The sequence below is a fragment of the Peromyscus californicus genome, unplaced genomic scaffold (genome assembly GCF_007827085.1).
Source record: "Peromyscus californicus insignis strain IS unplaced genomic scaffold, ASM782708v3 Scaffold_17__1_contigs__length_78620276, whole genome shotgun sequence".
Taxonomy (NCBI): domain Eukaryota; kingdom Metazoa; phylum Chordata; class Mammalia; order Rodentia; family Cricetidae; genus Peromyscus; species Peromyscus californicus.
The window spans coordinates 15,169,417-15,194,359 of NW_026294469.1; the positions used below are offsets into that span (position 1 = coordinate 15,169,417).

The 24,943-nt window shown below is 40.5% G+C and overlaps 2 protein-coding genes across 7 annotated transcripts in view; one reads left to right on the top strand and one right to left on the bottom strand.

Annotated features, from left to right (window-relative positions):
* Tpgs2 (tubulin polyglutamylase complex subunit 2) overlaps positions 1–21,929 on the bottom strand; it is a 48,033-nt gene extending 26,104 nt beyond the window's left edge. The window contains exons 1-2 of the mRNA XM_052741689.1: positions 21,724–21,929; positions 4,625–4,704 (exon numbers count right to left, since the gene is read on the bottom strand). Of these exons, the coding sequence (XP_052597649.1) occupies positions 4,625–4,704; positions 21,724–21,805 (162 nt within the window). The 5' untranslated portion in view covers positions 21,806–21,929. The remainder of the gene's footprint in view (positions 1–4,624; positions 4,705–21,723) is intronic.
* A 68-nt stretch (positions 21,930–21,997) lies between these two features.
* Positions 21,998–24,943, top strand: part of Kiaa1328 (KIAA1328 ortholog) — a 294,152-nt gene continuing 291,206 nt past the window's right edge. For all 6 annotated transcript variants that reach the window (XR_008219044.1, XM_052741683.1, XM_052741686.1 and 3 more), the window contains exon 1: positions 21,998–22,295. Coding sequence is in view for 5 of the 6 variants with exons in the window: in XM_052741683.1 (XP_052597643.1) it covers positions 21,998–22,295 (298 nt within the window). In the remaining variant the exon portion in view is untranslated. The remainder of the gene's footprint in view (positions 22,296–24,943) is intronic.

Sequence of the window (24,943 nt, forward strand, 5' to 3'; positions counted from 1 at the left end):
CTCATCTGGGAATTCAGGGTTGGTGGTAGGGAGCAGCTGAGCTGCATTCTTTGAGTGGCTTGGCTCTGTGAAGCCCAGGGAAAAGCCACAGTTATCTTTCAACAGATAAGGAGCAGCTGAACCTCCCCAATCTCAGAAGCTCTGCCTGTTGATGCCTTGAGACATAAAGGGAACACCCTGCTCATCCACTTTTGTTCCTGGGAAACAGCTGGGAAGCCTGTCTGGAGAAGCTGACCCCAGATAACCTGCAGAGGATACCTCTGCAGCTCTTGGACACTGGCAGTCATTGGTCTGAGCCCACGAAATGTCCTAGCTTGCAAGAATCTCTCAGATACTAACAATGTATTCCACTGCTGGGTATGCTGGGACAGTACCCCACCATGTGACCTAAAAAAATTGACAGTTACCCCACACCTAGCTTGGTGTACTATGTCTAGAGCTGTAGTGAAAGACCTGCATCTGAGGTGTTGTGAGAATTTGGCAACTACTGCAGCAGAGGCCAGGGAATTACCTCTAGATATCATCAACTTTGATTACTGCTGAAGAAATCATATGAACACTGAAGGGCCAACATGTTGCCAAACTCAATGTAATATATTTAGCCAACACTCTAGGACAGATGTTATAAAATCTTTTATTATAAAAGCCATTCTACAAAAATTAGTGCAAACTGACTTGCCAGATGCAAAACAAAACAAAAAAACCCACCAAAAAAACCCAAAGCAAAACCAAAAACACCTGACAAAGTGACACATGAAGCATGAAACAAAGGAAAGCAAAACACCTCCAAAGAACACAATGATCTAGCAATAGATCCCAAAGCAAAGCAATGCAATGCACTGCTTAAGAAGGAAGTCAACTGCATGGTTGTAAAGGAAAATTTATAAGATTAAAGATATGAATGAACTGCTGTGGGATGTCTTTCTGTATGCTGTGAATATGTGTTGCTCCCATTGGCTATAAATAAAGCTCTTCTGGCCTATGGCAAGGCAGCTTAGAGGTAGGTGGGAAATCCAAGACAGAGAAGAAAGGCAGAGGCAGAAGAGATGCCAGCTGCCAAAGGAACAGCAAGATGGCCATGTGGAAATTTATAGATTAATAGAAATGGGTTAAGTTGTAAGATCTAGTTAGCAAGAAGCCTGCCACAGGCCATACAATTGGTAGTTAATATAAGCCTTTGAATGATTATTTTATAAGCGGCTGAGGGACTGTGGGGCCGGGCGGGACTAGAGAAACTTTCTGCCTACAATGAACAAAGAAATGAAAATTATAAGAAAGCAGCAAATAGGAATTCTGAAGCTAAAGAGCTAAATGACATAGTAAGAGTCTCACCAGCAGAACAGATCAAGCACAAGGAAGATTTCCAAGCTTGAATACGTATCTTTGAAATAATCCCAAGCAAAATTAAAAAGAATGAAAAAAGCCTTTAAAATTTATAGGCCACCATCAAGACTGCAAACTATTGCATTACAGGTATTCAGAAGAAGGGAGAAGCAGAGAAAATGTATGCAAGGAAGCAATTGCTGAAAGTAATTGGCAAGTGGGAATAAATGCAAAATCTTGGTATAGATACTGATACTCCAGTCTAGGAAGTTCAAAGCCTTGGTATAGATACTGATACTCCAGTCTAGGAAGTTCAAAGTCTTGGTAGAGATACTGATACTCCAGTCTAGGAAGTTCAAAGTCTTGGTACAGATATGGATATCCCAGTCTAGGAAGTTCAAAGGCTCTAAGGCAGTAGTTTTCAACCTTCCTAATGCTGTGATGCTTTAATACAATTCCTCATGTTGTGGTGACCCCCAACCAAAAATTATTTCATTGCTACTTCATAACTGTAATTTTGCTACTGCTATGAATTGTAATATAAGTATTTTTGCCAAAGGTTTGCCAAAGGGGTTGAGATTCACAGGTTGAGAACCACTGTCCTAACTCATTCCAACAAGAAAAGTGAATAATATGGTATAAGCAAACTATCAAAAGTATAAAAAAATTTAAGAATGGAAACATGATCATTTTTATTGGACTAGAGAAGCACCTAGGTTAGTAAAGCATACATTGGAGTATTAATGTCAGAGTGTTTCTAGACAGGATTAACTGAGGCAGGAGACCCATCCTAAATGTGGGGGGCGGTATCCCATAATGTGAGGTCCTGGTGGAGTACAAAGCAGGAAGGGAGAAAGCCCAGCACAGGCAATGCTCTTTTTGTTTCCTGGCCACCATGATAAAGCTACTCTGCTTTGCCATACTCTTCCTGCCAAGATTCATTGAAACCTCCAAAACTATAAGACAAACTTCATTTTTTTCTCTACTTCAAACTAAAATAAAACCAGAAGAGTCTAACAACAGTCTTCTTCCAAAATCATACAAATGAAGAGAAAATTGGATATGCTCAGGGTTCTGGAAAAAAAAATGCCAACAAAGAATATTGCACAGAGCCTTTAAATATTAAGAATATTAAGAATTATTAAATCTTCCCAAGACAAGTGTGTGTGTGTGTGTGTGTGTGTGTGTGTGTGTGTGTGTGTGTTTATATATTTATCTTAGTTACGGTTTCTATTGCTGTGAAGAGACACTAAAACCACAGCAAGTCTTACAAAGGAAAACATTTAATTTAGGTGGCAGCTTACAGTTCAGAGGTTCAGTCCATTATCATCATGGTGGGGAACATGGCAGTATTCAGGCAGACATGGCACTGGCTTAGAGCTTGACCAGGAAATTGAATGTGACACTGAGTAAAGCTTAAGCAAAAGACACCACAAAGCCCGCCGCCACAATGACATACTTCCTCCAACAAGGTCACATCTACTTCAACAATGCCATACCTCTTAACAGTGCCACTCCCTTTGGGATTATGGGGGTGAATTACATTCAACTACAATATATATATACCCAAATATTTAATAAAGATAAGACTTTTGCTCTAATAGACTAACAGACTCTAAACTAGCAACAGTCAGGTACTGAAGCAATTTTATCAACAGATAACTTTTATCAGTGGACAAATCATTCATAAAAATCAACAAAAAAATTAAGCTATTCTTCAGACTTTATGGACATAACACACACTTATAGTCCATTTCAACCAAAAGCTGCAGAATAACACTCTTCTTTTTAACACATGGAACATTCTGTAAGAAAATTATGATACTCTATAACATAGTCTCATGAAATTCAAAAAAAATTCTGACCACTGTGGAAGCCCAGAGAGGTTTCCTAGTGAGATCTGAGCTTGCTTTACCCAGCAGGGATGCATAAGGAGATGAACTGACCACGTGTGTAGTTACCAGGTGTTTGGAAAGGTCTGTACTTGGCTGTGCTGAGGGGGTGGGAATTCTTTGCTCCACCTGTTGGCATTCCTTTAAAAAGCCCTTTAGAAGAGACAGAAGGAGCTGGTGGCTAAGGATCCAGGCCCTCCCGAGGCTATCCTGTGTTTCTGTCTGTCTCTCTCCCCTCTATATTTCTATCTAAATCTTTTATCCCTCACTTCTAGAGGATCCTGGGGAAATTTATCCTTGTGGAATTTACCTTAAATCAGGAGACTAGCATGTGGTGGTCTGGACTGTTATTTCTGTTAGTCCTTGAATGTGGCTAGGGGAGATAGCTGATTCCAGTGTTAAAAGGGAGAAACTGATGGGCCTGAGAGAAGGAAGTCTTTCCTGAGGTTGTTCTCATATACCTCAAACGTGTATGTACAAATAGTGATCAGTCCACACTGTTAGCAATTCCTAGGAAAAAATCAATTGGGAAAGCTATGAAGGCACACATGATTTTCATAACAGAAGAGAGCTGATATATAATAAGCCAAATAACACCAAAAGCTCCTTGGAATTTGGCTTCCTCTGAAGGAATTCCTTAATCCCTTCAGGTAGTGGCTTTGCCATAACCAGCTGAGTTCTTATAATATACTCCTGCGGCCTGTAGCATGAAGGGGATTGTCATTTGTTATGTAGTAAATGCTTACAATATATTCACAGCAGGAGTGTATGAAGGACTTATCTATAAGAAAACTCAGAATCTATGGACATAATCTAAGTGAGGTTGAAAAGAAAAAGAGTTTTTTGCCAAATTGTTGGGTCTCTGTGAGCCATAGTTCTATCATTAGCACACTATACTGGAGTCTAACCCAAGAACTGTCAGGGACTCTGTAACTATGTAATGTCACCAAAATGCCTCATTATAATGTAGCTCTCCTGGCCCTGAGATGCTGTGAAAATTCAGAGGCAGATTCTATCGTTATATATGAACCATGAAAAGTTCTGTTAATGAAAAGCATTTAAATCCGATAAACTATCAGAGGAAAATTGGGAAGCATCATCCACAGATCTGGTTAGGGTTTTCTGCAACACTTAACCATTTTCTGTTTAGCATGATGAGTACTAGTAGGCATCTTTTTCTTCCACAGCTGGACTTGTAGTTTTGTTGTGTATAAATACAACTTAAACATCCACTGCTTTCATAGGATTACCAGGGTCAGAGAAGACACTTCGCTGGGAAAGTGGAATGGAATAAAAGGCAGTTGTGGCCTACATAAGAATATGTTTCTTGCTCTAATCATTCCTTCCCAGGGGCATTTAAATTGACCTTTCTTTGTTGGGAGATGAAGATTCTACACAGAAACACTTACTTGTTCCCACGAAGAAATCATATGACGTTCAGCAGGCAGCTTTTCTATTATGCTCACTTCTGTTACACCTGGGGAAGATTCTGGAAGAAGAAAAAAAATATAGTACAAAGTTGGCTGGCTCACACATTATGTACTTTAGGTAGGTTAAGTGTTGATTACTGCTCTATGGCTATCTAATCCTTCTGATGAGCATTTATACACCCTGTGAGCAAAGCAAAGGACTAGCTGATCCCTCAAAGGCCCAGTACCATAACCTTGTAGGACACAGCATACCTCAAAGGAAGACCATCACCAAACTGCCTCTACCCTCTACATTTATCTAGGTACAGTGATTCTAAACTTTCAGTGATTTCACACTGGATTTCTTGGTAAATGTCCACACTTACAGTTAAAAGGAATAAGGAATAGCACCTCTTCAAATTTCTATAAGAAATAAGACTTATCCAGGCATGGTGGTACATGACTTTAACCTGGCACTCAGGAATCAGAGGCAGGCAAGCAGGTAGGTATCTGTGAGATTGAGACCAATATGGTCTACATAGCAAGTTCCAGGACAGCCAAGACTACATAGAAAGACCCTGTCTAAAAAAAAAAAACAACCAAAAACCAAAAACCAAAAACCAAACAAACAAACAAAAAACCCCAAAAACCAAGATTAAGAAAATAAAAAGACTTGATTTCTAACTTTCTTCTAAAGAAAATCCATCTTCTGAACATATCATTGTACTTGATGGACCTCAGGATTTAAAAGTGAGGCTAAGCGAGGCATGGTGGTACGAACCTCTATTGAAGTACTTGCCAGACTGAGGAAGCTGGGTCTACCAGAAGTGAAGGCTACACTGTATTAGTGAGTTCCAGGCAAGCCTAGGCTGCATAACAGAACAATGCCTAGATACATAAACAAACAAATGCCAAGTTGGGGTTGGGGAGATGGCACAGTGGGTAAGGCCTGCTATGTAGAGTTTTGATATGTAGAGGATGTGACTCCTCATCCATAAAACAAACAACAAAATCACTGCCAGCCAACTACCAGACAGATTAAAAAAAAAAAAAATGACTCATCCCTTACGGATTTCACAATGCCCTGTTAACATCTTTAATTTCAGACTGTAGGCTTCTAGAATTTCGGGAGAGTAAATTGCTATCATTCTAAGCCACTCAGTCTGTGGTAGTTTATAGGGCAGCCCTAGTAAACGAATGAAAAGTCTACCTACTTTCTGTGTTACTGCATGTATTATTCTTACTGCTGTCACCCTACATGCCATGGTTACTGTAAGTCATGATAAAAAAAAATCACACCCACAAACCCTCTTCTTGTTTTGATCTGTCCTCAGCATACTATAAATCTGGCTCACACTTAGCTTTGTTTCCAATTCAATCTTGTTCAGAATGTTTGGTTGGCAAAATAGAGGCTTTCATATATTTTTGTTTGATTTTATCTTCTTTCATAGTCCAAATCCTTTGCTCCAGTATCAGTTTTCTCATTGCCTCTATGTTTCTAATCCCCTCAAAACTAAATTTTTACTCATGTTCAATTATGTTGTAGCTCCTTTCTGATACACACACACAAGTGTGTCCATGCTTCTGTTTACATATATTCCAAGTTCTACCTCCACCACAAAACCACTTTAGATTACTCTACCTTGCAGTGATCTCTAATTTTCCTGATACCACCATATCCCATACTATGTAAATTAAATGCTATATATTCATATTTAATGACATGATATTTTGAGCTATATACTGATTTTTTAATATGTGGTCTAACTAAGCATAATATCAACAAAAATGTAGTAAAATGAGTTTTTGATTTGAACATATATAGGTGTATGGTATACATGTGTGTAGGCTCAAGGATAGTTTTTCTTGATCACTTCCCACTTTATTCACTGAAGCAAAGTCTCTCAGTTGAACCCAGAGTCCACTAATATGGGCTAGTCTAGATAGCCAGCTTGCTCCAAGGATCCTCTTTCCACCTTCCAAATGCTGGAATTACAGGTGGGCTGCATGCCCATCTGACATTTATGTCGATTCTGCGGACCTAAGCTCTGGTCCTCATGCTTACACTGCAAGAGTTAATCCACTGAACCATTTTTCCAGACCCAGAAATGAGTTTTAAAATCTCTAGGAATAGGGCATTCTCTAATACAAGTGTATGTAGATGACTGATCCTATGATTATGCCAGGGCTCTTTCCATGAATCATAAAAATTTCTTCAAGTTGTCAGAAAACTCAAATCTTGGAATGCAGCAACAAATCAATGTAGGAACTGAGAATTCAGAACTCTATCAATTCTAGTTTTTATGTGGTCAGTAGTTACATGAACAGAGCTGACTCTTCACTTTCCTCTCACTTCAGTAAGACAAAATATTACTACTTTCTTTGGCAGAGGAAGCAAAAAATAAAGCATTTCAAAACACTAAAAATTACTATAGAATCACATATTTTTTTTCTACTTTTGTTCAACGTCCTAAGACACCGAAAACATGGTGCTAAAGTCAGAAAACAAGGGTAAGTCATTCTACATCCCTGGACATTGGGATGGAAGATGCTGTCTATTCCTTCAGTGGTAGCTGTATAGTGATGCTTGATGACTATACAAATGGGGTAGTTTGGTATCTAAGGTTACAAGAGGACACATACAATTACCCACTGTTTCAACTCCCTGTGGTCACTCACTCTAAAGTTGGGTAGTATCAGTTCCTTCCTTCTTTGCATGCTAATACCATTTCTCCTTTGCAAGGTAGTCTTATTTCCACCTCCTTGAATTTGGGGTTGTTTTGTATCTGTTTCAACCAGTAAAATCAATAAAGACGCACTATGCCAGTTTGGGACTTAAACTTTAAGTTGACAAAAAGCTTGCCTTTTCCTTTCTTTGAATCTGAAGCTACCACACAATAAACCCAAGTTAGTCTTCTGGAAACAGAAGCCATGAAGAATATTGGGGTCAGCAGTCACGTGAGTACAGATGCCATGAGGTAATTATAGTCACCATTCAACTGTGAACACTTGAGAGATCCCAAATGAGAAGTATCCTAGTTAAACTCAGTTACCCTTGGATCTAGAAGAACAGTTACTGATTTGTTTCAAATCACTGTGTATTTGGGGTAGACCAGCGATAGGCGGAACATAGTTCCTGGAAGAAATAAAATTTTTAATTCAACAATCAATGATTCAAGATTTAATAAGGATCTGCTATGGTCTCATCTTGGGAAAATTACTATTATGTACTAAAATTTTAGGTAAAAAACACTGAAGAAACAATGCCAGTTAGATACACAAGACAAATGTTAAAAACCATGAAAGCTTCAGGATAATGCATAATTATTTTAAACTTGGAAAAGATGACTCTGAGTACCATAGTAGTTAGAGGCAGGAGGTCTATGAAGACTGAAGACATCAAAGATGTCAAAAATAATGCCCAGTTGATCTGGACCTTGTGGAATGATATGGCAATATCTGCAGACAGGCTCAGTGGAGACCTACTTCTGTTCCTTCCAGACTTGCATTCCTGTTAAAGACTGGCCAGCTAATGACTGCAATTTTCAGAGTCCAATGAAATTAAAGTCCCTCAGGTGAAGTCAATTTCTGTATAGAAACCATGCTCATAAAATCTGGACAAGTAATGAGTAGGTGAGGCAGCACGCAAAGAGAGAAACTTGGTTTTCTCAGAAACATAATTGGAGGTATTTTGATTGCAAGGAGTCACCGTAGTGGTGTTAGCAGTAGCAAGAGTAATATAATTTCTTTTTCCCCAGCTTCATTACACTAACTAGAGGTATTTCCTATTCAGTATCTCCTTTTTGCAATAAGTTTCTCACTTCACTTCTCCCAATGATTTTGTTGGACATGTCCCTTAGTTGATCCTTGGATAAACTGTAATTCTAGCTTTAATCTAGCTAGACTAGATTCTATCACCTGCAATGAGGAACTCTGAAAAAATACTAACAATTTTAGTTTGTGGGCTCAGAAAAGGCGATTTGCTAAGAACTGGGAGATACAAGTCAGAAAGATGTCATTTACATGACAAGAACTGTGGCCACAACCTGTCCCCTACCCCCAACAAACAACCAACTATGGAAAGCTTTGCGATACAAGAAATGCCAACACAGTCTATAAGATCCAGAGGAAGAAGATAATCTTTAGCTAGAGAAGGATGTCAAAAAAGTTAAGTTTATCGTATAAACTAAAGAGGTAGGCAAGAGCACATTTGAAGCCAGGGACAAAGTGAGACATTCAAGGATGGAGACAGACAGTACAGAAGCAGGGGTAGGTGGACAACACAGAAAAATAGTTAACAAAGCTCAAACCAAAGGTGGTTATTACAGGAAGACTAGCTTGTGAGGCTGGTCAATGGAAACCTCCCCTGCCCCCCACAATTTTTAACATTGAAAAAGCTGTAAATGGAAGCTTTTCTCTGTCCTGTCTGCCAGTTCCCATAGCTGTATCCAAATAATCATTCAGAGACTTAATACTAATTACAAATGTTTGGCCAATGGCTCAGGCTTATTACTAACTAGTTCTTACAACTTAAATTAACCCATTTCTATTAATCTATGTATTGCTATGTGGCTGTGGCATTACCAGTCTGCTGGCATTTTGCTCTTTGGGCAGCTGGATGGCGTTTCTTTCGACCCTGCCCTTCTTCTCCCTGTATCTCTGCTTGGATTTCCCACCTAGCTACATTCTGCTCTGCCATAGGCCAAAGCAGCTTTATTTATCAACCAACAGAAGCAACACATATTCACAGCATTCAGAAGGACATCCCACATCATAAAGCTATTGTGCTCATATGTGGCACTAAATCACTAACATACTATCCTTTTGGGAATCTGAAAACTTGATAGTTGTGATCAGTTGCTTTGCCTATATAGCTAGACCCCACTAAATCTCTGGAATTTGTTCTTTCTGTGTGTGTGTGTGTGTGTGTGTGTGTGTGTGTGTGTGTGTGTGTGTGTTTGTACATAGACTGGAGATTGGATACAGGATTTTGTGTTTGCTAAACTAGTGCTGTATCACTGAACTACATCTCCAGAGAAGGATTTTGGGTTTTAAGCAGCCTTCCTTGTATAGAAACACTACACACACACACACACACACACACACACACTCTGTAGCATTTGACTGATTAAGGAAGGGATATATTCTGTGTGGCTACTCATTGCGGGAAAAACTTCATAAGCTTGTACAAGACTTTTCTTGACTCTACTTGATATGTCTTTTCTTCTTACTGATTAGATTAACATAATATAAAAAATATTATGAGAGCACTATTGTCTTTTAGTCCCATCCTTCTAGTCAATCAATAAGTGGCTGGTTGTGGACATGTAACAATCTTACATTGACAGTTTTGATTCAGCCTGCTTTGTGTATGTTTTTGGAAACCACAAATAGTTGGGCTGGGTTTTGACCTAGATTTAAGTCTTTTGTTGATACTCACTTATGCTACATTTTCATATTAATATTCACAAACATATCCCCATATACATATATATGTATATATACACACATATATACATATATATATATATAAAATTTGCTTTAAGAATTTTTTATTATTCATTTTTTAATTCATTTATTTTACATCCTGGCTGCAGTCTCCCTTTATTATTCATTTTTATGTATATAGGTGTTTTGCCTGCATGTATGTCTGTGCATCACATGTATTCAGTGTCAGTGGAGCCCAGAAGAGGGCATCAGATGCCCTGGTACTGGAGTTATAGGTCATTGTGAGGCACCATGTGGGTGCTGCAGACCCCAGTCCTCTGGAAGAGCAGTTAGTACTCAACTCCTGAGCCATCTCTCCAGCCTATCATTTTTGTTTGTTTGTTTTTGCTTAAAACATTTGGGGAATGTATTAGTTTTCTACTGGTAAGTAATTAGCACGTATCTGTGGCTTTAAATACCACCCTATTATCTCACAATCCTGTAGCTCAGAAGCCTGGCATAGTCTACTGGGTTCTAAACTCAACTGACCTATCACTGCACTTTCTGCACTGACTGCTTGGTTGTCAGCTACTGTGCTCTCATTTGGAGCATGGTGTCATCCTGCAGGCTCATTCATGTTTTTCAGAGAACTCAGCTACAGTTTCCATAGTCTCAATTGCTGTGAAGACTACTGTTACTGCTGTGAAGGCCTTTACTTCCTGTCAAGTGGTCCCATACATCTTTAAGAAAAGAAGAGCAATACAAACCATCCCACATGCCATAGCTCTGTGACACCTCTTTTGTTAACAGCCTGTTTTAAAGGGCATCTCTGACTTAATTAAGCTTACCTGAATAAGTTCCCTTTTATCACGTAACATATCAAAGGTATTGTATTTCCTCAGCTTCATAATGTTGGTGTTCAGAGTGAGAATTCTTATGATGGCCATTGTTTAGAACTCTTATTTTTAAAAATATCCCTATTAAGACATAATTCCCATACCATAAAGTTCACTCTTTTAAAGCACATAAAATTAGTGAGTTCAGTGTTTTAATGGAATTGTGTACATTGTTACACTCAGAAGTAACACCATATCTATTAGCAGTCACTCCCCTGAATCTTTGCTCATTAGCCTCTAGCAACCCTTAATCTACTTTAGACTCTACAGTTTTGCCTGTTTGGGGCATCCTCATGTAAATAGAATCCTTCAAGTAAACAGAATCATTCAAGATATAACACTCTGCACCTGGCTTCTTTCATTTTGTTTTCAAGATGAATTCATATTACAGCATGTGTCAGTTATCTATTGCTTTGAATGACTTCAAATTGTTCTATTGACCCCAGTCAGGGAAGCAGGTAGGTTTGTTGGAATTCCCGGCCACTCCCCCAGCTACATGACTGCGAATGCACTGGGAAGAAGCTTAGTCATTCCAGGGCCTTATATTCTAGGTAATCTGTGTGCTAATCTGTGTGCTAATCATGTATGCGCATGTGGCATAGCTATGTAAACCCATATGTGCATGTGGGGTGGGGTGGGTGAGGGTGGGGAAGGGAATCCATAAAAAGCAGGTCACAGACCCCTCCCCCCTCTCTCCCTGCAGGATCTTCCACATCCCCTCTGTTCCCTTCCCCTAATAAACTCTTATAGTGGGTTTTGTTGTGCCTCATGGCTTTTTTCCCTAGAAAACCATAGGCCACTCTGATCAGGGAGCAAGAAGGCTTCCTGCAGATCTTCACCTATTGGTCTTCTCCTCCAAATCCAATCCCCCACTTGGTGTGGACTGCATGGCGACCACTGCTGCTTGACAGAGTTCTAGCATGTCTACTTTGGGGATCACAATTCTCTAGCACCCCTTTAGTTTAATTTTTGATGATTTTCACTATGTGTTATGGGAGTTCCCTTATGCCTTTTCCTTTGGGAAATTTTGTGTGGGCTTTGAAGGATGAAAATGTATACAAAGATAGTCTCTTTAAACAAAATAATTCTTTGGAAAAAAATTCCCCCCACAGTGGAATCATACAGCATGACAACTCTGTCTACTCCCACACAAGTTAATACCAAGTTGCTATAACAATTAGATAAGTAACATATGCTTGGTAAATAAGGTATATTTGATAATCAAAATTTATAAATTCTTAAGGTCTACTCAGGTTCACAATAATATTTGTCTAGTTTCGTCTTTGCTCACTTTTAAGTTTTAGTTATTTGGATAAACTAAGTCATATTAAAACTTGTAATATTCAATAGTGGAATGTCTGATGGCCCAAAAAAGTCCTTTTCCCAAGGCCAGGCACTTAGACAAAAGCCCTCATTCTCTCAGGGGCTTGATTGCTAAAAAAAAAAAAAAAAAAAGAGACATTTTTTATCTTTGGTAGAAGAATTTAGGCTCTTACATTAACATATGACTGGTGCCTATTAACTTGTCAAGGCCAATGCTAACTTCCTCAACTTCTGATCACAAGCCACACCCCAGCTCACATGCCCCCTTTCTCCTTTTAAAATTTAACCCTTTGTTCAATTATAGAAGTGTATTCTTTTCCCAATAAACAGGCAGCCATTCTGATTCACCCTAAGATCCTGTCAGTCTCCTCCTTCCCCCTCTGACTCCACACCTACTCTTTGGGTCCTTAACTACTCCGGAGCCCGACTCCAGCACCCACTCTCACCCCTAGCTCTGCAGCAGACCACCTGCCACCTGCTGAGCCCCCTTCCTTCTCCAGTGGATCACACAGATCTTCCCTTCCTAAACTTCCCTGCCCAAACTCACTGATTTATCCCATCCCCCAACTCCAGAAGGCAATGCCTAGAAAAGCTCAAGCCACTGCAGCCAGGGTAGCAGGTAGGCTAACTGCAGATCTTTACCTCTCCTTCCATTCCTCTAGTCTCATCCCAAGATATGTAACAGACCCTCTGCTGTGGCCTCTCCTCACTCTCTGCTCCCATTCCCAAGGAACTAAGCATATATTGGTGGAATACCCTTCCTGTGGGTCCCCTCAGATCTCCATTCCAGCCAATCTCCATTCCTAAGTGTGAGCTTGGAATACCTAGAAGCACCACCACATTCTCCTAAGAACCAGAAAGGGCAACAGAAACAAAACAAAACACCCACCCAACTAAGACAAGACCAGATATCAGCACCTAAATGCTTCCTCCTGACATGGTTAACTATTACATAGTGTTTGGAAAGAGTCTGGTGGAAGATCCACCTCAACTCCCCTCCCCATCTCTTTCCCTAAACCTGCCCCTTCAAAGCCCATCAAACACAACTCCTTCTTCAGAGAGGCTCAAGACCACTCCCACAGGGTAAACTTGGGCTTTCCAATTTGGTCTGATTCAGTTTGCTGCATTGGCGGAGAGGTCTTCAGGAGGCCTAAACTTATCACATAGTAGCCCAACCAGAGTGCTCTGGTGGAAGCTCTACCTCAGCTCCCAGCATCCATATACCCAAAGAGTCTGGAAAGTTCTTGTGGACATTCCACCTCAACTCCTTCCCCCATCTTTCTCTCCCCAAACCCTGCCTCACCTCAGAAAGTCTGCCAAACATGGCTCCACCCCCAGAGGGTATTTAAGGTCCGGCTCCTGGTTTTCCCTCATGGTTCCTCTTCCCCTGGAACCACCCAGAAATGCTCTGCTCAGATTAAACCTGAACTTAATAATTCGGCCTGATCTGACTTATTACATTGGCGGCTGTGTTACTCACTACCAGGGGATTTAAACTTTTCACGGAGGAGGAGAAATGGAACAGAACACCACAGAGATGAAGACGGATCCTGAGTGGTGGCCAGTACAAAGAGAGAAAACACCTAGGAGACTTGTGTTAGAGGGCAGCTCGTTTATTTGGAGGGGCAAGGGACAGTTATACCCCAGGAAGAATGGCCAGTTGGATCCATGCAGTGGTATATCATTGGCTGGTAAACCTCAAGGGTGCTTCATTTGCATACTTGGGAGCAGTAGGGGTCTGGGGAAGGAGCCTTATAAGGTCATATAGAAAAGAAAGGAAACCCAGCCTGGAAATGTCTTGGTGGTCAGATAAACAGCAACCAGTCCCTGTAGCCTTGGAGATGTATGAGCTTATCACTTGCTGTGTGCATGGGGCAGTCGGAGAAGCCAAAGGGCTTGGGGTCTGCTGGTGCAGGGTGGGGGTGGGGGGAGTAGCCAAACTCCCGCTCCCACGATGAGAAAATATGGTGTTTTAGACATGCTTAGATCCCTTCTTAGCTTCAGGCCAGCCCTGCACAACACCTAGAATTACAACCTTCATGCTACACTGAAGCATTGCTGAAACATGGAAAAAAGCCTTTATGAATGACAGAGGTCCTTGAAGAGGAAATGAATAAACCTCCTAAAGAAATCTCTGAAAACAAAAACAAACAGTGGAAGGAAATGAATAAAATAATTCAAGACCTGAAAGTGGAAACAGAATAAAAAAAAAGAAAACTCAAACTGAGGGAAATCTGAAAATGAAAAATTTAAAAACTTGAACAGGAACTTCAGAGGCAACAGAATAGAAGAAATGGAAGAAAGAATCTCAGGCACTGAAGACACTATAGAAGAAATGGATACCTCAGTCAATGAAAATGTTAAAAAAAAAATCCTGCACAAAACATCCAGGAAATCTGGGACACTATGTAAAGATCAATTCTAAGAATAATACAAATAGAGAAAGGAGAAGAAACCCAGGCAAAAGGCATGGAAAAAATTTTTAACAAAATTACAGAAAAAAATTTTCCTAACCTAAAGAAGGAGAGATCTATCAAAGAAGTACAAACACATAAAACACCAAATAGACGGGACCAGAAAAAAGTCCCCTCTGTTTTGCTGGAGCCTCTGCTCGCCTCTCCATGGTCCTGTCCAGAAAGCCCGCTCCCTCCTTCCCTCCCTCTCTCTCCAAACCCCACCAGCTCAGACAGCCTCAGAACAAAGAAAAGGTGCCCAACAGCCCAGTTCTGCATCCCTGGCAGCTACTGCAGCTCCTCCCCTGAGGGTGCCAGCTGCCCAAGTCTCTGCCTAAGCACTCAGCTTTTGACCACACTTGGGCACAACCCTGGCTTGTGGCAGACATGTCATCGCCCCTCCCCTACAGTCTATAAAACTTTCCTGCCCTGGCCTGGGCATACTGCTTCTCTGGCCTCGAACTCTGGGACCAGAGAACCCACCCGGAAGCTGCTTTGCTCAGTATACCTATTGTTATACTTTTCCAATTCAGCTTGATCTGGCTTACTTGTTACTGGGGTGCTGGTTGTGGGGACACGACGGGATGATGATGACCTATTACTCTCTGCCCATAATAATCAAAATATTAAACATACAGAACAAATAAAGACTATTAAAAGCTGCAATGGAAAAAGAACAAGTAACATGTAAAGGCAGACCTTTTAGAATAACACCTGACTTCTCAATGGAGATGCTAAGGGCTAGAAGGGCCTGAACAGATGTGCTACCTACTCAAAGAGAGCACAGATGCCAGCCCAGATCACTATACCCAGCAAAACTTACAATATCAATAGATGGAGAAAGAAAGACATTCCATGATAAAACCAAATTTAGGCAATTATCTGTCTACAAATCCAGCACTACAGAAGGCACCAGAAGGAAAACTCCAACGTAAAGAGGTTAACTATTTATTGCTTGAGTTGAAAGTGTGCACTGGGAGAATAGAGCCTAAAAACAGGGTGGATTTATGTCTCATGCAATAGCCGATTTTATTCAGAACATCAGACAATTTATACTCTGAGGGTTAAGAAGAGTCACCCGAGTAAAGTTTACAATCAAAAAGATAAGCCACACGGGTCAAAAACAAGTTTTTTTTTTTCCCATAGAGGCATATACACAAATAACAATAGCCAGTTGTAATGAATAATCTGAAACAAATTCATTCCTATCTGCTACACCTAGGAGGGGCATGAAAGCACATTCCGAGAACAACCCATGTTATAGAACGAAGATGAAAAGACTCTTGTCTTGATTATTTGAAGTTTCCTCACAAGGTCTCAGAAATCTCACAGAGCTTCATCCATGTACTCTGACAGTTAATCATGCCCAAGAAAACACAGGGAATAATCCCAAACCAGCAAATCAAACACCGCTGCCACTGCTGCCGCCGCCACCGCCACCGCCACCACCAAGATAACAGGAATCAGCAAACATTGCTTATTGATACTCTCAATATCAATGGTCCCTGATAAAAAGACAGAGAGTAATAGACTGGGTATGAAAACAGGATCCATTCTTTTGCTGTATCCAAGAAACACACTCTAAGACAGACATCACTTCAGGGTAAAAGGATAGAAAAAGATGTTCCAAGCAAATGGACCTAAAAAGCAAGCTGGCGTAGCAATTTTAATATCTGACCAAACAGACTTTGAACCAAAATTAATTAGGATAGGGAAGGACACTACATATACATTAATGAAAAAAATCCACCAAGAGGACATTTCAATTCTTAACATCTATGCACCAAACACAAGGACACTCAAGTTTACTACTACAATTTAAATCACATATTGACCATCATACACTGATATCAGGAGACTTCACTCTCATAAACAGACAGGTCATCTAGACAAAATTAAACAGAGAAGTACTGGAGCTAATAGGTGTTATAAACCAAACAGACCTAACACATCACTTCTCCCTAAACACAAAAGAATACATCTTCTTCTCTGTACCTCATGAACTTTCTCCAAAATTGACCACAAAGTAGGACACAAAGCAAGTCTCAACAAATACAAGAAAACAGAAATGACTCCTGCATACTATCAGACCACCATGTAGATTAAAGTTGTATATCAACATCAGAAAAAAAAAAAAAAACCAGAAAGCTTACAAACTCATGGAAACTGAACAATTCTTTAATGAAAAATGAGTCAAGATAGAAATTAAGAACTAAATTAAAAGATTTCCTAGAATTCAATGAAAATGAATTCATAGCATACCCAAATGTATGGGACACAATGAAGGAGGTTCTAAGAGGCAAGTTCACAGCACTAAGTGACTACATAAAAAAAAGGAAGAGCTCTCATACTAGCAACTTAACACCACATCTGAAAGTTGTAGAACAAAAAGAAATCACACCCAAAAAGAGTAGACAGGAAGAAATTATCAAACTCAGGCTTAAATCAATAAAATAAAAACAAAGAAAACAATACAAAGAATCAATGAAACAAAGAGTTTTTTTTTAATTAATCAGTAAGATCAATAAACCCTTACCCAAATTTACTAAAAGGAGAAGCAAGTTTCTAAATTAACAAAATCAGAAATGAAATGGGGGACAGAACAATAGACACCAAGGAAATCCAGAGAATATAAGGACATACTTTAAATCTATACCCCACCAAAGTGGAAAATCTAAAATAAATGGATAATTTTCTTGATGGGTAAGGTGCTACTTACCAAAGTTAAATCAAGCTCAGATAAACAATTTAAACAGACTATAACCCCTAGTGAAGTATAAGAAGTCATTAAAAGTCTACCAACCAAAAAAAAAAAAAAAAAAAAAGCCCAGGGCCAGACAGTATTAGTGCGGAATTCTAATAGACATTCAAAGAAGAGTTAATGTCTATACTTCTCATACTCCAAAAATAAAAACAGAAGGAAAATCTCACAATTCATTTAATGAGGCCACAATTACCTGATATCCAAACCACATAAACACCCAACAAAGAAAGAGAATTACATACCAATTTCCTTTATGTACATAGATGCAAAAATACTCAAAATACTTGTAAACCAAATTCAGAAATACATCAAAAAGATCATCCACCATAATGCAGTAGGGATGGTTCAATATATGAAAATCAACAAATGTAATCCATCATATAAATAAACTGAAAGAAAATAAAAACCACATGATTATCTTATCAGATGCATAAAAGGCCTTTGACAAAAATCCAACACCCCTTCATGATAAAAGTCCTAGAGAGATTAGGGACACAAGGGACATATTTCAACATAAATAAAGGAAGTTTACAGAAAGCCAGTAGCCAACATCTACTTAAATGGAGAGAAACTCAAAAACAATCCCACTAAAATCAGGAACAAGACAAGGTTGTCCATGCTCCATACCTATTCAATATAGTATTTGAAACTTTAACTGGAGCAATAAAACAAGTGATAGAGATCAAAGATATACAAATTGGAAAGGAAGAAGTCTAAGTATCTTTATTTGCAGATGATATGATAGTTAATATACATAAGTGACCCTAAAAATTCCACTGGGAAACTCCTACAGTTGATAAACACTTTTAGCAATGTAACGAGATACAAAATTAAGTCTTTTGTAGTCAGAGAGATCAGCAGTCCTCCTATATACAAATGATAATTAGGCTGAAAAAGAAATCAGGGAAACAACAACTTTCACTATAGCCTCAAATAATATAAAATATCTTGAGGTAGTTTTAAGCAAGCAAGTGAAAGACTTGTATGGTAAAAATTTTAAGACACCAAAGAAAGAAATAGAAGATATCAGAAGATTGACATTGATGTCCCATCTTTCCAGATCTCCCATGTCCATGTATCAATAAGACTGACATAGTAAAAATGAATATTCTATCAAAAGCAGTCTACAGATTCAATGCAATCTCCCTCAAAACTCAAACAGAATTCTTTACAAATCTTGAAAGGCAACTTTTACCTTCATATGGAAACACAAAAAACTCAGGATAGCTAAAACAATCCTGAATAACAAAAGATATTCAGGAGATATCACCATTTTCAATGCCAAGTTATACTATAAAGCTATAGTAATAAAAAGGGCATGATATTGGCTCAAAATATACATGTTGATCAATGGAATTGAATTGAAGACTCAGGCATAAAGCCACATACCTATGGACTCCTGATTTTTGATAAAATATCCAGAAGTATACACTGGTAAAATGGTGCTGGTCAAATTGATGGCTGCGTTCAATTAGATCCATATTCACCACCCTGAACAAAATTCAACTTAAAATTGATCAAGGACCTTAACATAAAACCAGATTCACTGAACTTTAAGGAAGAGAAATTGGGGAATAGCCTTGAACTCATTGACACAGGAAAAGACTTTCTGAACAGAACACTTTTAGCACAGGCACTAAGAGCAACAATCAAAAAATAGGACTTCTTGAAACTGAAAATCTTATGCAAAGAAATGGATACAAAGCAGTAGCCTACAGAATGGCAAAAGATTTTTACCAAATACACATCCAATGAAGGACTAATATCCAAAATATATAAAGAATTCAAAAAGTAAACTAACAACCCAATTAAAAAATGGAGTATTGATAGTAATTGCAGTTCCTAAATTTGTTGATCTGCTTGGAGAAAACCACTCCATAAATATAAAGATGACATTTCTTCTCACTCATTTTGGGCTTAATACCATTCAAAAGACTTATACTATTTCAGTGTAAAAGTCACAAACTTCTTTGTTAACTTATTTCTATTTTATTTCTTTTGTATGACTGCAAATAGTTGCTTTCTTAATTTCATTTTTGTATTGCTTTTTGCTTCTAATTGTGTGTGTGTGTGTGTGTGTGTGTGTGTGTGTGTGTGTGTGTGTGTGTGTGTTCCAAGAATTCCTTAGGGTTAATTTGTAAGGGTACATCATTAGCAAACAGAGGTATCTTTACTTTCCCCCTTATAATTTATTTAATTTCCTGTCTAATTCCCTGGCCAGAATCTCTAGTACAATGCTGAGTGGGTAGAAATATTAAGATTGAAAAGGTCAAGCATAGTATACCTGAGACTGCAATTGTTTACAAGGCCTATTTGTAAGGCTGGCTCTTGGATGGCATCTTGAGAAGATGGATTTCAGTGAGGTTTCCATCATTGTTAGATGAATCTGGCTCACTATGTCCCAACTGCTAATGCAAATAAACTGTGCTGAATATATATATATGATTTTCTTTTGGGAAACTGGAAGTTGGTACATGTTAGATAAATGATGTCTACATCAATAACTGCCAATAAATTTTGGACTCCTCAGTTTAAAAGAGCTTTCCAGATCCACATTTCAGACACATTGTTACACACATGTTGCTAGGGAAATTCAGTATGCCCTGTGTGGTTGCAGTGAGAGAACTCTTGAAAACTTCCACGGAGTTTCCTTAACTTCCATGCCTGCCCTTTTCCCTTTGTTGATTTTGCTTTATCTCTTTCTGCTGCAACAAATTGAGCCTAGCGAATCAGCAAACCTGGACCAGCTTTGCTGAGCTTTTAGCACATTTTGTTATTGTTGTTCCTGATCTTAAGAGTAAAGCAGGTAGTCTGTCAACATGGTGTTAGCTATAGGATTTTCCACAGATGCATTTTATCAAGACGATAAAGTTCTCCATTTCTTCTTTTTTTGCCTTTATTTTGAGGGAAAAAAATTGTATTACTAGCTCAGCCTGACTCTGTGATCACCATTATACTCCTTTCCCAGTGATAGGGTTACAGACATGTGTCAATATTACTGGTATATTCTATTTATAACGGAAGTTGTTTATTTTCCCCCCAAAGGGTGCTGGATTTTGTCAAGTAGCTTTTTGGCAGTCATCGATGATGTAGGCGTTGTCCTTTGTTTTACTAACATTCTATTACATTAGTTTTTGCATATTAAACAAATCACACATTCCTAGGGTAAATCAGGCCAGGTGTCAGATTTCTATGATAGAAAATGGCCAAATAAACACACAATTAAACATAGTGCTAATAGGTGCTGCTAAATGAAAAAAAAGGTGGGGGGTAAGAGAGAGCAAGATGGAAAGGTGCAATTAGAACTATTTGGGTAAAATTTACCAGAGAGAATACTAATTTGATCAGAAATATGAATGATGAAAGGGAGACATGGAGTGGGAGACAATTCCAGGTGGAAGAAGTTCAGGCAAACTGAAAATGGCGAGAAGCAGGAACAAGCTTACTGTCTTTAGAGTCATAGCCTCAACAGCAAGATGTCCACAATGGTCCAAACAATGATCAACATGAAAACAGATCCCACAAGGAACCTGTGGGTCACCACAGAGAAATTTCAATTTCGTTACAGTTGTGAGTGGAAGGCATTTCCAGCATACTTTCTCAACCAGCTTAGGCGGCTTTACCCATATCCCTCCCTTTATCTTAGAAAATCTAGAATCATCTCTGGGACGTTATTCTTAACTTCCCCGAAAGGCTAGGCACCTCTCGGTCTCTGCTACCTCTGATTAGTCAGTGAAATAGCACTGATTTATTCTGGGCGCTTAGGGAGTTAATGTGTTTGTTTCACACACCCTGTCTCTTCTACAGCTGTAGCCCCAGTGGCTAACTTTGCGGTGGTTAGTTAACCCATGTCCAATGAAAAGAACAACTCTCAACTCCTTCGGCGCTGCCAGCTCCTTCGCACAGCTCCGTGCTGTACGCGGAAGCGCTGGGCAGCGGTTGCCTTGGGACACTGGCAGCATCATGACCTCAGTGCACCTCTGCACCCACCAGCAGCAGGGTTTGCATTTCAGGGATACAACCTGGGCTGAGGAAGCCTCCTGGGAAACACGTCCGCTAGGCTGCCAAGTGCCTCTCTCTGCTCCTCCTTGCAGGTGTGAGGCGAGCCTCCCGAACTCTCAGCACCTGGCCAGACACCCCCTTTTCTGCAGAATTCGCAACAAGCGATGGCCCGTGCCGTCAGGTCCAGCTCCCTGCAGTCCAGCCAGCGCCCGCCCATTGTCCTACCCCACTCACCGAGGATGCGAGTGATGCCCAGGGTCAGCTTCTCCAGGTGCGGCTTGCTGCCGGCTTGCAGTGGGGGCTGCATCTCCTCCATGGCACGCGTCCCCCCTCCGCGCGCGGCGGCGGCGGCGGTGGCGGCGGCGGTGGTGGTGGCAGTGACCGGCGCCGCCGTGGAGAGCCGGCTTGCCGGCTGACGCGGCCGACCCCGCCTCAGCTCTGCGGCCGTCGGGCTCACGGCATGCCGGGAGTTGTAGTTTTCGGCGCCTGAGGGCTCGGCCAGGAGAGGATGGGCGCCCCGGGGGGCTCTGGCTGCAGCAGTTCCGCTGGGCGCTCGTTCCCGCGACCCTGGCCGGGGCCTCACCTCACATCTCCGCGACCCCGCCTCGCCTCGGCCGGGAGCCTCTGCCCTCGCCAGGGTCGGAGGCGCAAGCGGGGGCGGGCCTCTGCGCCGAGCGGCCAATGGGGACTGAGCCTGGCGGCCGGGGCGTGGCGGCCCCGGCGCGACGCTTCGAGTGGCGGTTGTTTCAAGATGGCGGGCGCGGCGGGCCCCTCCCTGCCCGGCTCGGCGTTCTGGAGCCGCGACGGTATCCTTTGCCCGGCTGCTAGGGGGCGCCGCGCCCTCCGGGGTGGCGAGGGTGGGGGCGCGAGGCTTTCAGTGGGTCGGAGCAGCGCGGCGCGCACCCGGGGCCAGGGACGGGCCTTTTCCACTTCCAGCGGGGTGTCCCCGCGCCTGGCGACGAGGTGTTGCTAGGTGGGAATTCTGGCTCCTGAGAAATCCGCCCTCCTTGACTGTGGGTTCTGCAAAGATGGCCTTTGATGGGGGTGTCTCAGGCACGGCTGGAAAAGCTCCTCTGCCAACCCTTGCCGAGAGGTCACTGGTTGGTTGATGGAGGGTGCCAAGTGAGTTTGTAGTGGTAGGGAGGGCAAGTGTGGGTGGACACACTTTTGCTAGGTGGGCTGCGAGTCTTTTTCTCGTGATTTGGAATTCCCTTGAGTGTGCGCCACTAGGAGCAAATCAGGTGATTTTATTGGCTTCTTGCACTTGTAAGGTCCTTTAGTGATGCTGTATTTTCTAGGACGAGCCCTGCTGGTGCTCGTTAGGGAATACACTAGGAAGTGCCTGGAAGCAGTGTTGACTTACTAGGTTGTGCGTCACCCTTGTTGAAAATTGAAGTTTGGGAATTGTTTTTGCTCAGGAAGCTGTGGAGCTTTGTAGTCGCGCAGTAGTTAGAATTCTCGGTTCAATAGCTGATGAGATTTCACAGTAGTTCATTTCTAGGATTAGGTTAGCTCTTGCATCCTAAGCTTTCATCCATGCTATGTACTTCCTTGCTAGAGGGGCATTACTAGAGAGGAAATGTAATCAGTGTTCCCAAGTGCCTGAAAAGAGGCCAGTTGGTTTGCTAGGTGTAGTGATGACATTGTTTTTAGGTATTACTGTTACCTTTGGCAAAATCATTCTGGACATTCTATTCGTAGCTCCCAGTGAAACTTAGAAAATGGTATTACCAGTTTCCTTTATTGAATTACTTGGGTTAGAGTTTCTTGGGTGCAGACAGGAATACGTTTGCATTCTGTGCGGCTGAGTGTTTAGTGCTGTGCACTTACTAAACAGAATTACTGCTTGTCTCTGATAGGTGGGCGAGAAGCAAATGAAGTTACCTCATGTACGGTAGAAGAAAGCATACCAGTGTACTCTCAAAGGGAATTTTTTTCCCCTTTACTTATTAGAGTTGAAAAGCAAATGTGTGCATGAGGACCGCTGTGCTGAAGTAGGAACTCAGGAAATTGGGATCCGTCTTTTCCTTAGGAAAAAAGAGTTATTTGCTTATAACAGCTAATGGTATTTTTCTGACATACAGTGGAGGAGATGACAGTCTGTTTCACTGGAACTGAACAAATTCACAGTGTGTGGTCCAAACCTTTGCTTTTGTTGTTAGCAGCCTTGTACTCATTTATGTAGTCATAACACTAGTCATTTGCTATAGAAGTAATACTATATTCCCTACCTTTTACATTTTCTCTTGAGCTGAATAGTTACTGTAAAACATTCAGACCTATCTACTCATGATGAGAAATTGAAATTGTATGGAAAATGTGATGGTAATTAGGTTCTATAGAAATTCATATATAAGAAAGGAATTGCAAAGTTATTGGTATCGCCTTTTTCTTCAGCCTATTCCATCTAATGACCAATTAACACTCAGCTTCTGATAGTTTCATTCTAAATCTCCATAGGGCATACAGCTGTGTTAAATGTACATTGTTGCTATTTGCTGAAAAATGTAATGATAATTATGGGCCATTTGGTCTTTGAATCTTGATTTCTTTCTGACACATTGGTGATTATTTCCCAGACCACTCCAGAGTAAACTTCCACTAGGATAAAGTCAGAAAGTATGCACCTATGACCTGGTATTCTTTGCACATTAGTGAATAAAAGATTTTCAGTGCTTCACTTAAATGATTAAATAAATGTGATTGAGAGATTTCTCAATCCTAGAAGTTTTCATCATGAGAGAGCAGATAATCAATGATGGATCATCACCTTTAAGAAGAGTTGTAACAACTGCATATTTTGAGTCAGCAGTGCTATTTGACACAAGGTATTGGCATCTAATGTGTGAATAATGAGGATGCCACATTGCATCTTATGGGTTAAATCTTCTGGTAAACACAATTTTTTGGTCGTGAATTTCTTTGCTAATCTATATTGTTCATAGTAGTGTTAGAAGTGGATGGATACTCTTTCTACAGTATCTAAATTTGATTACTAATGTGCACTTGCTGGGTTAACAGAATTAATAATAATATAAACAAATATGAACTACAAGGGAGTGGCCCAAAACATTGCAATAATTATCATCTCTGTCATTGAGTTTTCAAGTAAAAATAGATTGAGACTTTACATTGCTATAAACCTAATTTACCTCAAAACCTCTGTGGTAAATAAGAATGACATATACCTGTGTTGCTGGCAAGTGATTCCCTATTCAGAGTTAGAGAACAGTAAGCAATACTTAGCTTAGTTCTTTCGCGTGCTGCTTCCTCTATACCACTTCTGCCCTGGCTTCCAATTACTATTTTCCTTCTGGGGATGTAGCTGTGTTGTTATCATCATCGAAAATATTTTGTAACTTGCAGTAATTCTTGTTGAAGTACTTCTAACTAGAGAAATAAGGTGGCATGCAGGTCCAATATACATTTGATATACCTTCTGTCTTTTTGATCT